The sequence below is a fragment of the Anarrhichthys ocellatus genome, unplaced genomic scaffold (assembly GCF_004355925.1).
Source record: "Anarrhichthys ocellatus isolate YVR2014 unplaced genomic scaffold, GSC_Weel_1.0 scaffold11, whole genome shotgun sequence".
NCBI classification, from domain to species: domain Eukaryota; kingdom Metazoa; phylum Chordata; class Actinopteri; order Perciformes; family Anarhichadidae; genus Anarrhichthys; species Anarrhichthys ocellatus.
In genome coordinates, this window is record NW_022280041.1 from 5,622,545 (window position 1) to 5,645,415 (window position 22,871).

General features: G+C 41.9%; 3 protein-coding genes and 1 non-coding gene across 4 annotated transcripts; all 4 read right to left on the reverse strand.

Annotated features, from left to right (window-relative positions):
- Nucleotides 1–4,315: 4,315 nt before the first annotated feature.
- On the reverse strand, nt 4,316–4,389 carry trnan-guu (transfer RNA asparagine (anticodon GUU)). Its single transcript has one exon. It is a non-coding gene; the product is annotated as a tRNA-Asn (tRNA).
- Nucleotides 4,390–5,337: 948 nt separating this feature from the next.
- gabarapb (GABA(A) receptor-associated protein b) lies at nt 5,338–8,277 on the reverse strand. Its single transcript, XM_031851212.1, has 4 exons — nt 7,906–8,277; nt 6,642–6,720; nt 6,440–6,558; nt 5,338–6,309 (listed from the first exon to the last, which is right to left on the reverse strand). Exons 1-4 carry the CDS (start codon nt 7,993–7,995, stop codon nt 6,229–6,231), a joined length of 369 nt encoding a protein of 122 aa, XP_031707072.1. The 5' UTR covers nt 7,996–8,277; the 3' UTR covers nt 5,338–6,228.
- Nucleotides 8,278–8,624: 347 nt separating this feature from the next.
- Nucleotides 8,625–18,934, reverse strand: ctdnep1a (CTD nuclear envelope phosphatase 1a). The gene is made up of 8 exons (XM_031851213.1): nt 18,813–18,934; nt 16,224–16,290; nt 13,238–13,356; nt 13,080–13,151; nt 12,799–12,915; nt 12,565–12,676; nt 12,196–12,280; nt 8,625–11,809 (listed from the first exon to the last, which is right to left on the reverse strand). The coding sequence occupies exons 1-8, from the start codon at nt 18,915–18,917 to the stop codon at nt 11,749–11,751; spliced, it is 738 nt and encodes a 245-aa protein (XP_031707073.1). The 5' UTR covers nt 18,918–18,934; the 3' UTR covers nt 8,625–11,748.
- Nucleotides 18,935–20,641: 1,707 nt separating this feature from the next.
- elp5 (elongator acetyltransferase complex subunit 5) lies at nt 20,642–22,795 on the reverse strand. Its single transcript, XM_031851582.1, has 8 exons — nt 22,481–22,795; nt 22,310–22,370; nt 22,132–22,212; nt 21,838–22,049; nt 21,416–21,591; nt 21,237–21,332; nt 21,045–21,145; nt 20,642–20,933 (listed from the first exon to the last, which is right to left on the reverse strand). Exons 1-8 carry the CDS (start codon nt 22,533–22,535, stop codon nt 20,825–20,827), a joined length of 891 nt encoding a protein of 296 aa, XP_031707442.1. The 5' UTR covers nt 22,536–22,795; the 3' UTR covers nt 20,642–20,824.
- Nucleotides 22,796–22,871: the final 76 nt, after the last annotated feature.

Below are 22,871 nucleotides of genomic sequence, written 5' to 3' on the forward strand. Positions count from 1 at the left end.
TCATTGTCTTGTTATTTTCCCTTTGTGCCATGTCATCATATTAACACACATAGATTTATTTTTCTTCTTCTCATGGGCTGTTGTGTTCTCTCTCTGCATAAACGAGCAACATTGCCTGCTCCATCCTCGGGCCCTCAGCTGCTGATGCTGTCATGGGAGTTCAGGAAAGGACCCAATAGCAACCACAAGACAGGAATCAGGTAACAGACTGTATTTTGGACAGTGGACTAGTTCGAATAGGCTCATCCAAACTGGCAGGTGTGCGCTCCACACCGGGTTGCGTGGGTTCGGCAGTGTGGCCCCGTGGACCGACACTGGACGGATGGCAGGATCAACGGTGTGGTTTTCCGTGGACCGACACAGGACGGCTGGACACGGGATCTCTGAGGAACCCCGTGGGCTCAGGTTGGTAACCACACAACACAACCTGGCACACTAGTAGGACCTAGACAATGTGGCAGAGAGAAGCGAGAGGTCAGAACCGGGGATCGTAAGAACGGAAACTTATGGACAGAGGTAACGGAGTACCAGGGTGAGTAGACGGTACGGACTGAAGACCCAGGACAGCGGGACCAGGGTTGATATACTGCCAAGAGGTGACTAGTGGGATCAGGATCCGGTGTGTCAACCTGCAGGCGGTAATCAGCTGGATTTTCTGCAGCTGTGCACCAATCAGGGGTGTGGCCATGGGAGGTGTCTGGAGGCAGGCAGAGGAAAAACACTGATCACATGGCAGACAATAAACAGGTGAACGACAGAACACACGAGGAGAGATCGGGTCAGACGCCACAGCAGTTTCTGTTGAAACTACGTTAGGATTATATTGTAATTTTTAAGCTGTAGTGTGTGGTGCTGTTATATTGTGCATCAGTGTGTGGACACTTTGTGAGATACTTTTCAGGCATGAAAGTAGATCTTATTTTGAAAATGTCCTTGTGGGACGCTACGCTACGCTAACATGCAAACGCTAACATGCAAACTCCTCACAGAAGGGCCGTGCAGCCCGGGGATCGAATCGGGGTCCCTCTTGTCGTGAGGCCAGTATGGACTAGAAACAAAGATGCCATAATCTAAATATTCTTCATTTCTGCAGGACACACAGGAGGGCGGAGCTTCAAATGTAGGCCACACCCACAGCTGTTCAGCCGTCTCTGTGGTGCAATTGGTTATATTATTCAAAATAATAAATATACTTATTTAGGCTTACAGTATATGAGCAATTGTCATCAAATGGCAATAATAAGACTATTAGGCAGTAGTCTACAGATCCAAAGTGTTTTCTTAGATTTTTTTGAACAAAAAACAAACAAATCAGACAATCATATTCAATTTTATTCTTAATTCTTTGTGGTTATTTATTGTTATTATTACATTTTTTAAACAACTATTAACAATTATTAAGTCAACGATGCCTTGATTAGATATACATCAGTCATTGTATGGAATTATTGAGAAAGATATTTTTGTAGCGCCTCAAATATTGTGATATTACCCATTTTGTCCTGAACATATATGCATTAGTCATGATGTGGAATTTTTGAGAAAAACATTTTATAGCACCTTAAAAAATGTGCCATTTGAAGGTACAAATTCAGTTTTTTGCTTAGTAAAATCTTAATTGACTGTCAGTCAGGTATTATTCATTTCCAGCAACCCTCAAATCAAAGAATAAAGACACTTTACGCACAATTTAGGTGTATTTTCCCTTTAACTCACGAGATGCAGGTAGCATGTTTTATACTTAAAGTGAATATAATTAATTTAATCCAATTTCCATTATGCAATATGTATACTTTGTTGGCATCTTATTCTGAAAACCGGATGTTCGTCTGAAGAAACCGGATGTTGTCTCACGTTATTCTTTCCGCTAACTTTCAAAGTCCTTCGCTCGCTCCCGATCTGTGCTGTTTGAATGCGTTTACCGTGAATTTCATTATATAGGTGCACTAAAATTTAAGTGTCTGCTGAGTTGACCGCAGTCTCAGGTCTGATTAAGAAGCGCTCCATTTATTTATTTTGTTTGTTTAGAACGTTCGGTTCTTCACGCACACGCAACATCAGTCAAGGCGAAAATCAAAAACATCATATGGCAACTGGACCGGGTCATATAGGCTACGATGTTTTTGACAAGTTAATTAAATTATCATTATTATTATTAGAGGTAATTATGCATTTTTTGCCCCTCTCCTAGTGATATCAGGGGCAAAATTATATTTCTTCGGGGCAGTTGTGTCCTTTGCCCTCGTGTATTTCCGACGCTGATTTATCCTCATTTTGACATGACGAAGTACAGGTAAAATACATTAAATTATCTTAAACAAAATCACATCAAGAATCAAATCACTACTATCACATTACTATGTTTAATCAACATATTTGGTGTAGCTTGGTATAAAACCGTACTAGCTAGTTTCCAATGGGCTCAGTTACTGTGGCGCAGGTGAAGAAGACACGTGAAGAAGACGCTATTACAAATGGCGGCGCTGGCCCAACAGGATAGCGAACCGCTAACACGTGCTAACCAACATGCATAACACTTATATACATGTTTCAGTCATATTTAATGAACACATTTATCATGAAACGACTTATTAGAACATAAAGAGTTGATTGGCTTCTTTATGAACAAATAATACGATGTGTAGGAGCCAGACAAAAACTAGGGAATGTACTGCGAGGCTACTATCAGTTTAGCTAACGTTAGCACTCGACAGTCTTAAAACACTCACGTAGCTACGAAACAACTACATGAAACACAAAATAATCTATAAAAATGTTCAGTACACATTGGTCCCTAATTCTTACATCATATTTGGTGCACTTTACAAGTCACTAACCTGAGAAACACAGGAAACGATGAGCAGGCAAACGTGTGGCTTCTCTCATGTAACGTCTCGAGCTATGAGAAGAAGTTGCACGCGCACATACAAGTCCAGGGTCGCGAGTCGAAACCACAGCGCTGCACTGCCACCTACTGGTCATCCCCAACACCTCATTTTGATATTCTAACATCACACCAGTGTCTACTAGCCTCCACTAGTTTCTCTACACAAACAAACTGAGCTCCTTTCATACACCTTCTCACTCTAATAAGCGCAGAGTAGACATACCATCTACAGGTAAGTATATCGATAATATATGTACAACAAATATTTACATGATTTCACCAACCCAAAGACATGAATAATAATGTACAAGTATTTACAATCCCTATAAATAAAGTAAATTATAAAACAATGTATCTAAATAAACAGAACACATATATCTTTACCCCCCGCCCGTATGAATATGCATGACATGGCACAAAGGGAAAATAACAAGACAATAAAAGTTCCTCACCGTCAGATTGCCTAAGGCCATGGAGGGCTCATAAACATCAATCCTGCCCAGGTCGGGATTTGAACCTCCTGTGGACGATTCTTCTTCCTCCTCATATGCACACAAATGTATTTTTCTTCTGTAAGAATATAAATACGGTATATAAGGACCTTAAAACACCACAGGAGTCTAACTGGGTGGCACTGAAGAGTGTTTTCTCCTCTTTTTTCTTTTTTCCCATTCTCCCCCCTTCTCCTCTTTTTTCTTTTTTCTCTTTTCCCATTCTCCCCCCTTCTCCTTTTCCCCTTTAACAGACTATTGTTCCACAGCCACAATGAAGAGATGGGAAGGAGCTGATTGGCTGGTCTGAAATCCAATGTTACCATGATGGCCAGGGGCAGCAAACACACGTAGTTTGTAATTTCTTAAAAGTAAAGCAATTTAAAGAGTGAAAGTATGTTTCAACAGTCATTTATAATGTATAATATTTGTTTATTTCTTTAATTTCGCTTTCCTTAAATTGATCGCTGGAGCAGGCACGTTTGAAAACGCGCAACTTTTACTTTGAAAGCGAACCGTCTCTGTTTACAGCTCTGGACTTCCTTTACTCAATTTTCATGATTAAAGTTGGATAAAGTAACAAGCTGATGTTTTTGGTACGCTGAATTATATTGCACGTGTTCATGAATGACAGATAGTCAATCCAGCTGTGAGATCCATCTTTTATAAATCATCTTTCTATAATTTGTAAAGTGCAGAAGAGATGTTTTTCACTTTTATATTTGTGTGTTGGGTCAAGTAATTAAAATACATTTTGTAAACATGTCATCACGGTGTTAATAGTTTGCTGTACAGAGACAAAGAGTGTTTTTTATGTGGTAACGTTTTGAGAAGCTAGTTAAGAAGAAAATAATTCACGGACCGTCCAATCATGATATTGACTGTCCAATGTTGAATTGGATGTAGGCCAATCATCGTCAAAAAAACGAAAACGTCACGTCCCTGGGTGGGCTTGAACCACCAACCTTTCGGTTAACAGCCGAACGCGCTAACCAATTGCGCCACAGAGACGACGATACACCTATTAGTATGCAGTTTCAAATTAAAGCCCCGCCCACCTGTGTCCATGATTGATCATTTAGATTATACTATCTTAGATGTAGTGTTTTAAGTGCAGTCAACTACAAATGAACATATTGTTACTCACTACAATCTCGCAAGCAAACATTAAGCCCCAATGATGTCACACTTGTGTTCCTGGTTTGTCTACCTTTTACCACTGATAACGGATATAAAGTTACGTGTTGCATGTAAAACCTAGCAGCTGCAGAGCTAAACCGCCCTGGTCTCTTGACTACAGTGGTTTTATGGATACATAATTCCTCAAAATATAACACAGGCATAAATCGGTATCGTAGTTCATTTAATTGTAGATCTACATACCATGTTTATAGTTTGCTGTTCTTAATTATATAATTTGGTCTCGTTTGGTTTCTCGTGCTGTTGAATTCTATCAGCTATTAACAGATTCCTAAATGTATTTGTTTTTAAAACCTGCGAAACAGTTCTTAACTTGTAGAATTTAATGGCATGCATTTTTTGAAAGTTTCATTTTTACTTGAAACAAGGACATACTGCTACTGATGATGTATCCTGTTCATCCTGCCACATTTATACTTTTGCTCCTGGTTTCTGTAACCTTCATCCGTGGAAACTAGCTCATATAATCACATTAAGTTGACAATAAGTGTCTTTGCACAACTTGGAAAGGTTCTCACTATTTGAGCAGCCACAGTAGCTGATGTGAGAGGCTACTAAATCAGAGTCAGGGTGTTTACTGCATCACCGTACAAGACATATTTGTGATTTTGGGGCAATATAATTACAGTGAACATGACTTACCTTTTGTAATGACTGAACGTTTGGTCTACCTGCCTCTCACATGGAAAACTTTATTTTTTTTAAATAACCACGTCTCAAATATGACCTAGAATATTCAATAACCACAGGAAACAGATATTTTAATCACATTTTATCATGTATGGTCTTAAGTGGAGAGAAAGAGCCAGTAATGCAGCTGTATACAGAGTTCAAATCTTTTAAAGGAGACAAACTTAAAAAAAAAAAAAAAAAAAAGAGAAAATTTCACTCAGCTTTACAATACCTTTTAGAAAATAAGCAATCTAAAATGACAACAACAACAATCATAGTAGCAGTCAACAGAATAGTCTCACCACTGAAAGCAGAGGATGATAGTTAGTCTGAATTATATTATACTCCTTATACACACACAATTCTCATTTACATACTTCAGTGACAGGTGATATTTTGTAAAAATATCACCTGTCACTTCAGTTTTGTTTTTCCAGGAAAAGAACTGCTGCAAAACAGTTATCCTTAAAATAACCTGCCTTCAACTGGTCGACGCTATCGATTTCATAAACTCAAAGCACACTTTATACCCCTACACGCCGACAGCGTGACCAAACAATAATCTATCTTCATTGTCAATTAGAGCTGATTTGAACTCACATGCTACACATGCCTTTCTTCCCTTAACCCCGGGGCGACTATATTCACGGCCTATAGTTCTAACATTTTTTGTTATTGGTTCTCAGTTTTTTTTCAGTAAAGTATGATGTATAAATACGACACTAGAAAAATAACTGGCCACGAGACCACCGTGTCGCTACCGAAAATAATAAGTGGAGGCAAATACAATTCAGACTGCAGAATAATAAAGACGTAGAGGGAGGGGGAGAGGGGTAATGTAGAGGTGGTGAAAGCGCATTTGACATATTCACTCTGAGAACTCTAGGCTGCTCAGCTGGATTTAATATTTAAATGAATGAACGGTGGAGGTCTCAGAAAGGTGGGTAGTGGTTGGTGGGATGGGGGACGGTAGCGGGATCAGATTTCCCTTTGGCTGCTCCCGTACACGCTCTCATCACTGTAGGCAATGTAGAGGAAAAAGTCCTCTTCATGGTGCTCCTGGGTGAGAGAGTAAGAAGAAAAGATGTTAGCATGACACTAACGATGTAACTTTAATGTAAGTAGGGGGTGAAAAAACAACACAATGTAGTGATGAGAGCAGGCCAGTGAGGTAGAATATGACTCTTGCCTGGTACAACAGTCCCATGGTTGCTGAGGTGGGTGGAATGACGTTGTTTACAAAGAAGAAGAGGGCGTCCTCCGCTCGCAAGTGGATTCTTTTCCGGATGAGGAAGTAAAACTGGCCCACTGATGAATGACAATTGACAGAACTTTAGATGTTACTGCACTCTCGTTGTTGTAATTTTCCCCCCCAGGAATCAAATATTTACCTGTCAGGTCGGAGGGGACAAGATATTTCTTCTTGTCCAGATCTCCTATTCTGGCTTTGGGGGCTTTCTCCACAATTACCTGAAGAGAAAACAAAAACAAGAACCATCTAGTACATTTCACACTGAACAAAAGGCTGTGTGTATCAAGTGAGAAGTACTTCAATAGACTTTCACCTTTCTAAGAAAAGGGATCTGAGAATACACAACTTTTATCAGTCAAGCGAGGACTGAACTGTTTTTAAACCAGATGTTGTGTTTCATCAACAGTATCTGGAGCCTGGTATTTTGTAATTAGTCAGTTAGAAAGACACGCGTATGTATATATTTATTTAAAGTAACTCGGACCCAGAACGTTGCCACACAGGACTGACTAGAGCACTTCCACTTTCTTCAGTCTAAAAATAGGACTAGTACCTGAATACTACCTGCCTTCGCTCATAAACCTAAGACAGCAAAATTAATATATTTGGGTTTTGGATTATTGGTTTTAGACTATAGATCAGTGACTTGTGATGAGGCTGCTTTGTACCATTTCCAGATATTGTATACACCAAATTAGTGACAGATTAATTGAGAAATAATTGTAAGATTAGTTAAGTTAATTGGAGCAATACATCAAGTGTTTAACAAACTATGACTGATAACAGGAGTAAAAATGAAACTAGATTGCTCTCGTAAAGACAAATAAAGCTATCTTACATTAGCTCACTGCGCATTGACCTGCTACCAGGTTTCACTCGGTCAATCTTGAACGGCAAAAATGCAAAATAGCTGCGGACTATATAATGCATCTTAAACAGCCAGGGAAGCGTAAACAAGTGTCCCGTTTGTTGACACGTACTATTTTAAGGTGCAGCCTAAAGCTACACCCAGACCATATTCACTCTGTACACACACAGGACTGTCTTTGTAATAGCCACCACGGTCTTTAAACACCGTGTGACGTTATATTACCTTATATCTTTACTACTATGTAGTATGATCTTATATTAAACACACACGGAAGGATTACAGGAAGCTATATCACCTGACGGCCTGCTCGGAGCGGCCGACATTATTTCTAGGTTAACCTCTACGGTTAGCTTTGTTAGCTAACGTGGCAGCGAACTATCGGGAAGTATAATAATAATAATAATAATGTAGTTACAACCGAGACACATGATTATAGATGGATGTAATGCGGGTACACGAAGTGTCATTGACAACTAGCTAAACGGCACGAGCGTTGCCACATAGGTGAGCTAAGCTAACGTTAGCTACTCACAGGCACCCTGTCCGGATACTTCTTCCTTATTTTCTCGCCTTCGGACCGCCTTTTCTCAAAAGGGTGCTCTTCTTTGTACTGGAACTTCATCTTTGAAAAAGAGATGACAGACAACACGTCAGTCACTCTGAGGTTGGTTGGGTAGCAATCTGCTCACGGAACTGCTTCAAATCGCTGTCACACACGACAAAAACAAAACGATGCTAACTAGCTTTTTAGCACGCCACAGCTGTTTTCCTAGTGCGACTGCGGAGGAGGGATACAATAACAACATGACGCTGCAGAGTCTAGTCCGCAGGATAGACTTCGCTCTATGCCAGACCACGTTAACGTCAAGTTCCGACAATCGGTTTTTATTCAAATGAAATGTATTCCTTTGAAATTAATCATTTTCAAGTGGTTCTAAAATGTATGATGCAATGTTTTCGGAGGAACTATTTTTATGTTGAGCAACCGCTGCGCGTAAAGACACAGGGCAGGGCAGTGAAGAGGCAGCTGTCCTTGTCATATGACCGCGGCCCAGCAGTTAGCAGCTCGAGACGAGAAACTCAAAAACATCCGATAATAAACCGTAATTTGGACCCAATATTAAACTGAGCTCTAAAAAAAATCTGGGTCCAAAGACATCCAGTATGTCCGCGGCAAAGTAGCGAATATTGAGCATTAATGTCTTTATTTAAGCTCAGAATGACTAAATTGGATCGAAGTTTCGCAATTTCCGCTGTTGCCACATCAGGCACATCATAACAAGCATTATACAAACAGTTAACCCGATTTATGGAAGAATTATGGGGGAAATCAAATGTAAAATCAAAGGGGTTCATGTTCTAGTTATTTTATAAAGGTTTATTGGTGTGGAATGAAGGTGAATGCTGCATGGTTTTAGGGAAACTACTAGGCCCCAATAGTTTGGGGAATTTACGAGGAACTGCTCAGTGACCAGCCAGTGTAGTCTGCAATATGTCAGAGTCCCAGTTTGCCATTCATATGTCCATGTCTTGAAACACTCCAACCAGTATATTGTGCTCGTGACTCAGCTGTATGACTCACTCATTACTCTCCACCCTCTGTGCTTTGATATGCAGACTGCATACATCTGAAAAGTCCTTCATGTGTTACAGACTTCTCTTTAACAATGGAAACAAACTGGGAAACAACCCTTTCTTTCAAACCACAATGTTAACTCATAATTATAGGTGACCATGTTAAAGTTTTTTTTCCCCAGTATGGTTCAAAATACAGATTTTAGAATACCGATAGTTACCGACAGCAGCTTCAGGTTATCGTGCAAACGGTAGAGTACAACTTTGAGTCATACTACGGGGCTTATTGTGGGACTTTAAAGGTATGACAGACCTACATCATAAATGGCAAAAGTCCATTTTTGATGATGGGAGTAGCCTATAAAATAAAAGTCAATTTCGTTGACTGCCTCTTTTTGTCTCTTCAGAGTTCCTCGTAACAGAGGAGCACAGAGACCTCAGTATCTTGCTCCCTGCCATATGATTTCCCCCACAAAAGCTCTTCGTCGTCGGTGACAAATCCCAAGTAAAGCCTACATCTTCCCCTGCAAACTATTATGTTATCCTAACAACAAAGTCTCCCATCACTCAGCAGCTACAGCTCAGCCGTGCCTCAGAGTCTGGTCAGTTCCTGGTCCAAGTTACAGACATCTCTCCGTATCTCCACCTGTGTGTATACTAGCAGACTGTACTGTGCATCCAAGAAGCATCCGCCATCCCTCTCCATTGCACCTCCAGCTTTGGGGAAGGTGAAAGAAGAGAGAGAGAAAGTCTTTGCTTACCCAGGAATGGTTGACAAAAGTAACAGGTGGTGACATTTAACAAGGTGGTTGGTTTTCCTACAGGAGGAAAATTACTTTAAACAAGAGATGCACATTCACCGTTTCAAACTTTCGGTTTTACTTTAATACCATTATCAGGAGGAGGTAGAGTGAAAAACAGCTATTATGTACCAATATACACTCGGCCCACCCGTAGTACAGATGCCTTCCTTCATGACGGTGATGTAGCTTGTGGTGCTGTTGAATTTTATTGCATTATAAAGACTTATTATAAAGAATTATGTCCTCATTGATTTAAAGGAGGTGGACAAAGCATCACTTTGTCAGTATAATGCAAAACAACCCAAGAGCACCAACGACTTCAACCCCCAAAATAATAAACAGTTGAGTCAACGCCTCTCTTATTATAACCGTGAGCCATGAAGGTACCATTTATCACATGAATACATGTTGCATTTGGTCTTATTGAGCTACTAAGTGTCATATATGACACACTAGCTCTTCAACAAGCACACAAGTTGTCCGTTGCCTTTATTTGAAAGCAAGAACCTGAACCAACATTAAACAGTTTCTTTCTCTAGCGAGGTAGGAGTTCTGAGTGGACGAATGCAGTTTTCTGTCACACCACATGATGGCAGCAGATTGTTAGAAAAAACAAACTGCCTCGAGCAGACGCTGTGGGAATTCCCTAAAGCTTTTTCTCACCTCAGTGAAAGGTGTTCAGTCGACACGCTGCAGAATGTTATCCCTCGAGTACGGAAAAGACTGCAGAATGAATTCTAAAAAACAACAAGAAGCTGGATAATAACGGTCCGATACTGACAAGTGTTTTATTAGTAACACAGACCTGGAGACAGAGCCAATAAGAAGCCGGTGAGAGCCTTGACAACAAGACATTGTTCAGAAGGCATTTAAAGACGGAAGGTCTAATAGTTGAACCCATACAGGAAGCGGAGCGGGTCAAAACTCAAAGAGGAAGGCTGCAAATTTGAATCAAATACAAAACCAACTGCAACAAAAAATGGAAAGGGGGGGAGAAAAAAAAATCAAGTGCAATTCCTATTGGATGAAATCAGGATGGCATCAGATGGCAAGGGGGGGGGGGGCAAAATGTCGTGATTTGAAGAAGTCATATTATCACATATAAGAGAGAAACAATCAGATATGGAAAGGCGGCACGGCAGTCCACATATCGTTACGAGCCGGTCCTTTTCTCAGTCAAGTCTTTATCACAGAGTTCCACGTGGAGCTTTCGTAGAAAGAGTGACCGTTACGGCTGAAAAAACAAACAAAAAAAAAAAAAAGATCTCAGGCTGCTCGGCTATTTGTCCAGAAAAATGCCTGTGGATGGTATGTTGCAAGCAAAAGTCCATCGGTTATACCGTTTGAGTTGATCCAGTCTTGTTTAGGGAAAACAAACATACCTCAGCAATCAATTAGTTATCGTTGAGGTTGATCTAAAAAGGGGCGGTGTTTCTATTTTCCCCGGCTCAGTCGCACTGAGCGGTTAAGACAGTAAATTGATAAATTGTCTGCTTAAGTGCAACGTCTGATGATGATGATGGAGAAGAAGGAGAAATAATAATGTAGAATTGTCTTTGTCGCTTTGCTGATCCTCCTCTCCCCCCCTCCCGTCCCGATTCTCAAAAAAGTTTAAAAAGGACTAACGTACTTGGCAAGCATACTCCGACTCTCGTACACAAGCTCACCTCCATACGCACACAGTCAGTATCAGGAGCAATAAGGCAGAGAGGCTCCGGTTTGTTTTGAAAAAAAAAAAAAAAATACAAATGAAGAATCAAGAAAAAAAAAAAGAAACAAGCTGCTGCTGCCCCCCCCTCAGTAGTTTCTGGGCTCTGGTGACCCCAATACTCTTCATCACGTGTGAGGCTGTCACCCCAACCCTCATCTCCTCAGGACATGTCTGAGAGGCTCAGAGAGGGCTGGTGGGTCCGCCTGTGTGGGAACGGAGGGCAGGATGGAGGCCGGCAGAGAGGAAGAGGCTGGTCAACAAGCCCCGCCCCTCCCGATTCAGCCAATCACCAGAGTCGATGCTGGTGGAGGTTTCGACTGAGGACGGAGCGAACATCAGCGGTGAATCTAGGAGACGGAGAGAGGCTGTGAAACTACTCGACATGGAATGTTTCACTATCTGAGCCATTAAAGGGACAGCGCAACATTTGGGAAACGCAGACAACGGTTAATTTATGCGTTTAGCTGCACCGTCTCTCAGACCTTAGATAGGATGGCTAGACAGACGGGTAAGGTTTAAGGTTAAATAGATAAAACCATTAATCAGACATGCATTACACCGTATAAATGGGTATTTGACAGGAGTTTAAGACTATAATAATGTGGTCATTAATAGCCATTAGCTTACCTCTTGAGTTACACCACGGATCAGTAGAATACAGACAGTATGCACAAGAGATAAAGTGTTTGCATCATCTATTTGCTTTCATGCCAACCCTATTATGCCTGTTTACCTTAGTGCATCCAGCATAGGCAGCAAGTTAAGAAGTGCTGTGTCACTAGGGTCGCTGAACCAGGACTTGATAGGTATTGCATTGTCTGGAGGGCAGAACAAAAAAAAAAAAAAAGAAGCCGGTCAGTCGTATCAGTGAAGAGGACATATTTGTGATTTTATGCTGCTCTGTTAAAGAGGATACCACGTGTTAAGAGGAACTGCAGCTTTAATGTGCCGTTACAACATTTACAATACAAGCCTTGTACTGAGAATTAACTGCTTGGCTATATGGTCGCTTCCTGCGCCATCACGAGGTTGACGTGTAAAGGATGAACGTACAAAGAATTACAGCAGTTAAATGTACACAAACCTAAACTTGAAGTCTTACCTGGATGGCTACGATAAGCACCAGGCGAGTTGTCCAGGATGACAATACTGGACAGGTCATCGTGTACTACAGACAGGTCTTTAATATAACTACCTAGATCCAATGTACAATGCTGTGGAGAAAAAACACAAAAGACACCATCAAAAATGAGACGGAATGAAGAGACTTCATAAGGTCGATGAGCCCAAAAGTCAGCTTTAATACATGCTGTTTAATTAGAGTGTAGAGCAGCACCTGTCTGTAGTATCTGCGTTTCAGGATGTTCCTATTGTTGTCCAGCTTATCTGCCACTGCTGAGCCGTAGATCTCCATACTGGCTGTGAAAACCACCAGCTCATACCACTGGCTCACCTGTGTACACACGCAGGGTAAAGAGCACACAACAGCATACATTTAAAGGTTACAGCAAGTGACATGGGATCATTATCCAAAACAAATAAGAGGTGGTATTGTTCCCTTCCATCATCTTTTGGATCCAAACACAGAAAAAGCAACAATCACAGGTGGACACTCACCACTTCTAAAAAGAAGTCGACATGCGGCCTTTTATGTACGAAGAATCTGACTGGATGCTTGTCAATGACGACCTGCGTGGAGAAAGACAGACGGACGGTGTTTAGGCTTGAATGCATGTGTGTTCAAACGTGTGCACGTGTGGCTGAACGCTTCATACTTTGAGGATGAAGTCTGGCGGCGTGCCAGGTCTCACTGTGGGTCTGAGGACGCCGTCGTGGTGAGAGTGGATCAGCGTCTCGTCCAGGTCCAGAACCAGAATCTTCCTCTTTACTGCATCTGGAGTTTATCACACGAGATAGAGACTTGAGCTGCTCCCTCTCAGTACATTACATTGGAGATGCACGCTTCACGTCAGTTTTGATCCAATAAGAAATGTAATTAAAATGTTAGTATTGTCTGATGCAGTTTGAATTAAGTAACTAAAAACGAAGACACTAAGTGTGCATTTTTTGGGAGGCCTCAAGGACTTCCAGGAGGTGTGGATCCTAAAAACCTTTCTCCCTGATGACGGTATTCTGTTCGGTACGCGAGAGCAATGAGACAGATTTTCCCTTGAATTATCTCGACTCTGGCGACCGGTAATAATCTATTTAACGCCACCATAGTTTCATAATGAACCGAAAATATTTAGACACTTCTCAATCAGCGGCATCTCTCCGTGCGCATTAGCAGCAGCGGCCATGCCATCTACAGCTAAAGGAATCACTCGTTCACTTGAAACCGGACCTGGATCTCCAGCTGAGGTCACTGTAGTGAGTGAGAGGTGAGGAAAGTGAAACTGAATTGCAATCCTTCCTCCAAGTCAAGACAGTGCTTCTGAATGAGGTCTCTACAGGGAGCAGAGGAGATCATTCAAACACAGCAGTCCATGCTAGTTTAAGTGCTGCCTTTAACATTTTCTATTTCCTCTCAATACCACAAATACATTTTGTCAGACAAGGAAGTCAAATTTATTTCCTTTTTTTTTGGGTCGCCACATGTGTTGGGTGGATCCTGACATTATAACCTGCTACCATTACTCACTGCTTCACTCAAATGCTCTTTTAAGACAATAGCTGTTTACACAGCAAACGTCTTGCAAACGATTTAAATGCTAAACTGATCTTTGTTGGCGAGCTATTAAAAAAAAGCAGAGACCACACAATTACTGACCGATGCAGCAGAGCAGGTCTACTGAAACAATGCAGGCCAACTGTGGTTTGCATCCAGCCATCTGATCCACAAGACACACAGAGCATCCGGAAAGTATTCACAGCGCTTCACTTTTTCCACATTTTGTTATGTTACAGCCTTATTCCAAAATGGATTAAATTCATTATTTGCCTCAACATTCTACACACAACAACCCATAATGACAAAGTGAAAACTGTTTTTTGCAAATTTTTGTAAATCTATTAAAAATAAAGAATGAAAACATAACATGTACACAAGTATTCACAGCCTTTGCTCAATACTTTGTTGAAGCACCTTTGGCAGCAATTACAGCCTCAAGTCTTCTTGGGTATGATTTCACAAGCTTGGCACACCTATTTCTGGGCAGCTTCTCATTCTTCTTTGCAGAACCTCTCAAGTTCCATCAGGTTGGATGGGGAGTGTCAGTGCACAGCCATTTTCAGATCTCTCCAGAGATGTTCAATCGGGTTCAAGTCAGGGCTCTGGCTGGGCCACTCAAGGACATTCACAGAGTTGTCCCGAAGCCACTCCTTTGTTATCTAGGCTGTGTGCTTCGGGTCGTTGTCCTGTTGGAATATGAACCGTCGCCCCAGTCTGAGGTCCAGAGCGCTCTGGAGCATGTTTTCATCGAGGATGTCTCTGTACATTGCTGCATTCATCTTTCCCTCAATCCTGACTAGTCTCCCAGTTCCTCCCGCTGAAAAACATCCCCACAGCATGATGCTGCCACCACCATGCTTCACTGTAGGGATGGTATTGGCCAGGTGATGAGCAGTGCCTGGTTTCCTCCAGACATGACGCTTGGCATTCAGGCCAAAGAGTTCAATCTTTGTTTCATCAGACCAGAGAATTTTGTTTCTCATGGTCAGAGTCCTTCAGGTGCCTTTTTGCAAACTCCAGGCGGGCTGTCATGTGCTTTTTACTGAGGAGTGGCTTCCGTCTGGCCACGCTACCAAACAGGCCTGATTTGTGGAGTGCTGCAGAGATGGTTGTCCTTCTGGAAGGTTCTCCTCTCTTCATAGAACAACACTGGAGCTCTGTCAGAGTGACCATTGGGTTCCTGGTCACCTCCCTGACTAAGGCCCTTCTCCCCCAATCGCTCAGTCTGGCTGGGCGGCCAACTCTAGGAAGAGTCCTGGTGGTTCCAAACTTCGTCTATTTCCGGATGATGGAGGCCACTGTGCTCATTGGGACTTTCAATGCTGCAGAAATTTTTCTGTACCCTTCGCCAGATCTGTGCCTCGATACAATTCTGTCTCGGAGGTCTACAGATAATTCCTTGGACTTCATGGTTTGGTTTATGCTCTCATATGCACTGTCAACTGTGGTACCTTATATAGACAGGTGTGTGCCTTTCTAAATCATGTCCAATCAACTGAATTTAGCACAAGTGGACTCCAATCAAGTTGTAGAAACATCTCAAGGATGATCAGTGGAAACAGGATGCACCTGAGCTAAATTTTGAGTGTCATGGCAAAGGCTGTGAATACTTATGTACATGTTATGTTTTCGTTCTTTGAATTTAATCCATTTTGGAATAAGGCTGTAACATAACAAAATGTGGAAAAAGTGAAGCGTTGTGAATAATTTCCGGATGCACTGTATATTCAGCTGTGACCCACAGTCATGACACACACACACAAATGACAGCTGACAGCTCGTCTGAGTCTCCTCATATGAAGAAGGAATATTATATGAGTCCTGTCCAGAAACACTGATAATGTGCATGTACTCCGAGAACGAGGTCAAGCACGAGTATGTTGACGTTATGTCGCTGATAACTTATTTTCTGCACAATAACTTCTTCCTTGACAGACTGGTTTTACCTGTACTTAAATTACCACATTTCACATGTTGGTGATAGTGTCTCACCCTTGTAATGCTACCACAAGAAAAAACAAATGTGTCCAGGTATAAGCAGTGTTTGTTATACTTTTGCAAAAATGTTGACGGTCATATCGTGTACTCACTGAGTCTGTTTCTGGAGATAGGCGACAGAGGCAAAGTGTCGTATCGCACCGTCTGATACTGGATTATCTGTAGAACAACAAGACACATGAAACAGTCAGTCAAACTTTAACAGATCACTTGTTATAACATCACACCATATGCAATATAGTGAGCCAGAATCAGTTGACTGAACCATGGATAGATTTCCAATTTGTATGTGTAGTTTTTTTACTACCCTTTTGATACCAAGTGCACTGACGGCGCCGATCTTTTCATTTCCTCCTGCACACTTAAAGTGTTTGACGTGATTTTACAGCAAAGATTAGTATTAAGTGTTTTGGGAATCCTTTTGTGAATAAAGATTTGACATCAACTGCTGCTATGCATAATGGAATTTGAAAAAAAAGCATCACGATTGCAACTTATCTCCCTGAAGTTCTTAAAAACCTTTGAATCCTAGAACTTTTATTTTTGCCTTCAGGCGATACTTATTTGGGAAATCGGCACTCTTATTTTGCTGTACATCAGAGGTAAGGCCAGAGAACAGAGGGGGGACACCATATTGAAATGAACTCGGCTGTGTCCACCCCATGACTCCTCCTTTGTGACTTCCTTACTCTGCACTGGTCACGATGACTAGACAGGACCCTTCCTAGTGCCACTCTTGCCCTCGGGCCTGTGCACTTTTCTTCACAGGGCTATTTTTATCCCCCCAGCTGTCAGTGGGTGTCAGTGGAGAATGGGGCACACAGAGAGAGAGAGAGAGAGAGAGAGAGAGAGAGAGAGAGACTTGCAGGGTGACTTTGACTGAGCCTTGGTACCTAAGCCTCCGACGGGGCCTCCCTCTGAGTCCCCTCCCACTGCTGCCTGGCAGAGTTAGCTCTGGGGAAGCCTATTGGAGCCAGCAGCTGCTGAGCACCACGGGGGGACCTCACCCTCTACTCAGCTCAACTCTCTGCACCTCCAAGAGCGTCCATCTGGACCCCGGGCCTGCAGACTCGGAGCGAGTCTGCTTGTTTTGTCTGACTAATAGTCCAAACCCCAAAGATATCAAGTTTACTCAAATTTCAGAGTTAAGAAGCTGAAACCAGACATGTGATTAGGATCAGATTGATTATCAGAGTTTTGTTGCTTAGCCAGTTGTTTCAGCATTGACTCTGCACCCGGCTACAAACCGGCTACAGTCTCATGCAGGAGATAAGCATCTGTTGACACAGTGAGATTATTACCCGGTCCTAATATTCATAATCCAATAGAGCTTTTATCGATCCAAATGTTTGGATCAGGTCACTTAATGGATCGTGGTATTCTCCAACAGAAACACCTTGAGTCCTATCTTCTAAAAAGGGGTTCTCCCAGTTATAACAAATGGGAATCACCTCCATCACGTTGCTCGCTACATTAGCGATCACCGGATCGTGACATTGTTCCAGTGCATCACATATTGTAAACAGTGCTAAACTGTGAGTGAGAATGAGAGAAACAGAGGGAGAGGGAGAGAGAGCGAACAGTACACTCTCTGTGCCAACCTAATCCCTCTCACTTCAGCCACAACATGGACTGAACGACTCGCTCTCGGGGCCTGTTGACAACCAGCAAATGTTACTGCCACACAATAAACTGCAGACAAACCTCGAACATCAAGATGATTACGGCACACAGGGCATTCCCTCCAAGCTCTGTGGGCTGGACACCGAGCTGGAGTCGAAGTCCGCTTCATATTACACCCCACATGCATGTCTATTAACGACTCAACAACACCTGTGTGTGTGTGTGTGTGTGTCTAGGTTACAGGCAGGCGACTTCTGACACCTTAAATGCCATCCATGTTCATTGTGGAGCCGTTTGTGAGCAACTGAAGGTGACCTGCTGGCTTGTTCTGGGCTGCTCCTACAAATTTGGCATTCGCACGTGGGAGGTTTTCCACTTTGCACTAATTGAATGAGCCAGTCGTTCACACTGTCCCGTCACACAAAAACAGACACACAGATACATTATTCAAGAGCTGAAACAATTAGTCTATCAAATCGATTAAGAGTTTAAGTAATTCACCGAGAGAGAAACGCAAAAACATGGTCTGGTTATGGCTTCACAAATGAGGGGATTGGCTCCTTTTCTTTGTTCGATATCATTGTTACTATCTCTTTGAGTAGACTTTGGTTTTCTGACATCCATCTTAAACGATCAATCATCTTGTTGAAGAAATAACGATATATTTATCAAAAATGAGTGATCTTGCGGTTGTACATGTTGGTGCACTTCAACATCCTGTGTTTACACTATTCCTCTCTTTTAGATGTTGCTAGCCATCTTCATGCTGAATGATACAGCAATACATCTGACACTGATGTTATCGAGTGGGAGGCTTGTGCTACTCAAGTCAGTGGGATTTGTTCACACATTTTCAGAATCTACAGATTATTTGGCTAAACCCCTCGTGATGGATGCACAGAGTCAGACACTATTACAGCAGAGGTGAGAAGCTCATGTAGTCGAGCTCTCTGAGAGCCAACAGAGACTTCCCTCGAGGTGGATGTGATCTGGAAGAAAAATATTGATTAGGCACACGAGACCCGACACCCAACATGTCTTTCAAAACCACTTCTCACCGTTCGTAGGTGCTTCCTGAGGATGTACATGATGAAGCCCCATATTCTCGACGTTACGCCGAGAAAAGTGCGGATGCCAAGTAAACACTGCCGGGTCTTCAGCATGTTGACGAGCACGCAAAGACCCTACAGTAGCCGAACTTCAATTCTTAGTCTGATAGCACGCCTTTTGCCCCCAGTTGTCGGGACAATTACTGGGGCAACTTGCTCGCTAGTAATAGTCAAAATCCGTCTTTAGCCACAGCCGCCAAACTAGCAATTCAAATTAACAAGAGGGCCAAGCAAACGTGCGAGTACCTCGCTCTGCACACTTGTGGCACAATTAGCATTAAATGGCGTGCATCCGCATTGTAGCTGTGAAAGACAAACGAGGACGTGGTCGAAGGAAAAGCTGCTGCACGACGGTTGCTGCTGCTGCTGCTGCTGCTGTGTGGACCTTAGCACGCAGCTCGTTGACAAGCTAGCTCCGGAGCTAGCTGTGCACAGACTACCGTTAGCTTGTAGCCACCAAGCTACTGCTAGCTCGACAGGGTGACCACCTTGAACCTTGGACAAAAATATCCCCAAAAAGCTGTGGGGTCGCTCGTTGTCAAGCGCCGGTTCCACGCGACTTCCCTCTGTGCGGCGTCTGAAGAGAGTCGGCTTTACAAAAGTTCCATAAAGTCTAACCGGTCCGGTTAAAATCGGTTTGTAGTCCAGTGGAAATCCGGAATGAAACTGCGAGCCGCCATCGCCGCCTTTCCGTCACTTCCGGGAGGAGTCCTGTGGTTGCGCGCAGCACGTCCACGTGGAAAGAAAATAAACAGACGTGTAACAGCAAGGGTGTGAAAAATAACCTGTTTTATTGTTTTATTTTAACACGAACATGATTTCTGGACATCTGTGTGTATACATAAAGTTTTGCTTTAATTGTGACAGTAGCTTGATTGGTGCCAAACATTGTTGTCCATAAACCGCCTTCTGTCACTGTGATTCAAAGTTGTAAAACAATCCTACATAAAAATAATCACTGGGCTTTGGTGAATACATTTTATAAGCACAGTATGCATTATATAATATCAGGGGCAGCTTTTGCAGCTATGCTGTCGGCTGACATGTGGGCTTGTCCATTGCCAATTAATGCAGTGGCCAAAAAGTTTACTTTACACCTAATTAATTACTTCAAACTTTTACGAAACTAGGAAACAATCCCATCTGACACTGTCATTCAAATAGCACGAATGATTTAGTGATGCTACTTATAAAGGGAAAAGGTTCCACTAGATAATTATAATTTTATACGAATAGACTGCAGCATTTATGTCACGTCTGTTGAAGATACCCACTACGGAATCCAAGATGGTCACTATTTACAATAAAAAGATGACTGATTATGTAACAAATGTAATCATATCAATGAATATAATGATTACTTTCAAACACGGTATGGAAAGGTCTCAATATATTTAAGAGTGATTATGTTTGAGATTTTTAGATGCTCTGGAAAGGGAAAAGCATCCCGTAAATATCAAAAGAAACAAGCAAAACTTTAAAAGAAGAAAAGTCAGAAAAATGAAACATGTGTCACAGAATGTATGTTTGTCTTATCACCTCAATAATATTGTGACCCTGTTCATATTTATTTTGGGAACCACTGCAACAAATCCAAGGGTCAGTTGGATGTTGCTATAGCTTGGACCTGAGGGTCCTATCAAATGTACAACATTCAACTTTATGAAAAATCAAAGTGTGATATTAACTGTTGGATAAAAGCCTATAGTTTTATTCAACAAGATGTAAAAAAATAATTAAATCAAGGTGATCAATAATATAACAAACACCTTTGGATAAAACCAGTTTATAAACATAATACAGATTTCTTACAGAAATATTTTACATTATTTGATATCTTTAAGATGAGATGGCAGCAAGTATTTGAATCTTCACTCCTGAAAACGACTCAGTGTCTTGAACAGCAAGGAGGACATGAAACGTGGATCCTTTGTGCCTCCAGTGGGTTCTGTTCCAGAAGCCTACACATCCAGATCATCATCAGGGTCCTCCTGGTCATAGTCATCGTTGGCATCAGGCTCATACAGAATCCGTCCTGAACCTGGGCTTGAGTGGAGCAGAGCTGTTTTCCTGTAAGAGAAAAGGGGACAGCGTTTAAAAAAAAAACCAAAAAAAAACAGGTCACTGAAACAATCACTGAAAAAAGTTGAAAAATCTGACAATTGTGGAAAAGTTTCTTACTTCTCTTTGCTGAAGACAAATGGTAGTGCAAGTTTCTCTTTGGCCTCACGCTCTGTATTCGATAGTCGAAGGTTAAAGGTCAAGTTGGCTGTTGGGTCCGTCTATAGAAACAGAAAAAGGACACTTTTTAGTTATCTTTATTCTATTGATCCGCTTATGTTGTAAAGATTTTAAGCATGTGTTATATTGCACCTCCTGTTCCTCGGGGTCAATCTGTTTGGGTCCAAGTTGGCTGGGCTTGCTCTGTACTACGACTGTTAGATCATTTTTGATGCTGAAAATCACCTCCTAAGGACAAAAAATGTCATGAATGATTTATAACAGATTTATAACAGCACAAAACTAGTCATCCCAAAGGAAACACTGCTTACGTCTAGCACAACTTTCCCCGATTTTGAGCGCTTTGTTATCTTTGCCACAGCTTCGTCTCCCTTCATCCCAGGTGCCACAGTGATGACTGAGGTGGCCAAGTGGCATACACTTCCTACAGTACCCCTCTGATGCATGTCCGCATGGAGCAGACCGATAATAGCTCTCACAGCTCCCCCTAATGAAAACACAGGAAAAAGACTCAAAACTGCACGGCCCTACAGTTACACTGTATTCTAATACACGTCCACCATGAAAGTAGTTTATTTCTTTAGAGAATTATTTGATATTCTTTAATCTCTCTTAATTGATATTCAAAGAAAACCTTGGAATGACTCTCACACCCTGGACGTCATACCTTCCTGCATTCAGTACCACTACAAAAAAAAAACTTTAAGAACACGTTATGGCGATGATTTATCACCTTTTCGAAGTTGCTGAAGAGTCTTGCAGACAGCAGGAGGACTGAGGTGTCTCAATATCCAGGAAAGAGAGTCGATCACTAAGGTAGCTGGTTTGGGGTGCGATGTTTGCTTGACCAGACGTGTAAGTTCCTCCAAACAGAACTGGTGAACGGTGAAAGCTGGTTGATCAGTCCAGCCCAGGGGGTCTGAATAAGCATTGTGAAAGTGTAGCCTGAGGTGACAAAAACAGATGATTAGCAGTGAACCAATATCAAAGTAGATGGACTAATTATTCCAGCACTAATTGCAATTACCTCTGAACAGGTGATCCTTTCAATCCATCTTTCAGCTCTTCCTCACTAACCTCAAAGCCGAGGACATGGACAGCTTCCTCCCTAAATTCATTTTTTAGGATACACATAACTTTAATAAACATTCATACTTGATAGTACACACACAACCAAACAGTCACATGCACCTTTCTTTAAATACCTGTTCAATGCAGCATTGATGAAGCTCTTCAGGAGGTGTCTACCAGAATAACTAGCAGAATCTAACAATGCAGGTATAAATCACATGGCTTTACTGTATGCTATTGCTTCGGTTCACATAGTTATTGCTCGCAATTTAGATTTAAAATGACACAACATTCAAAGCATTTACCTTGAATTATGAGAAACCCTCCAGCATCAGTGCCTTGCAACAATTCAGGCAACATTGTACTAAGTTAACGTTAGTAAACTGTAAAGGTACAGCTAGCTTCAACTAGTTAGCATGCCTCTGATTCACCACCTATTTAAACGTGAATACCATGATACAATAAAACAACGTGCTCAGTAATCTAACCGAAGAAGAACGACATCTCTTAAAGTTCAGAATGGCACGCGGTAAAGTCGCACGAGCTCATATTTAACTGATAATAAAGCTTTGCCTTTCTAAACCAAGTCCTGCATGTTTCGCTAGATAGCCTGTTAGGAGTGTACCGTTTCAAAAACATCATATCCCAGAGTTCCCCTCGGTGTAATATTGATCATACGCGGGAAATGTAGTTCAT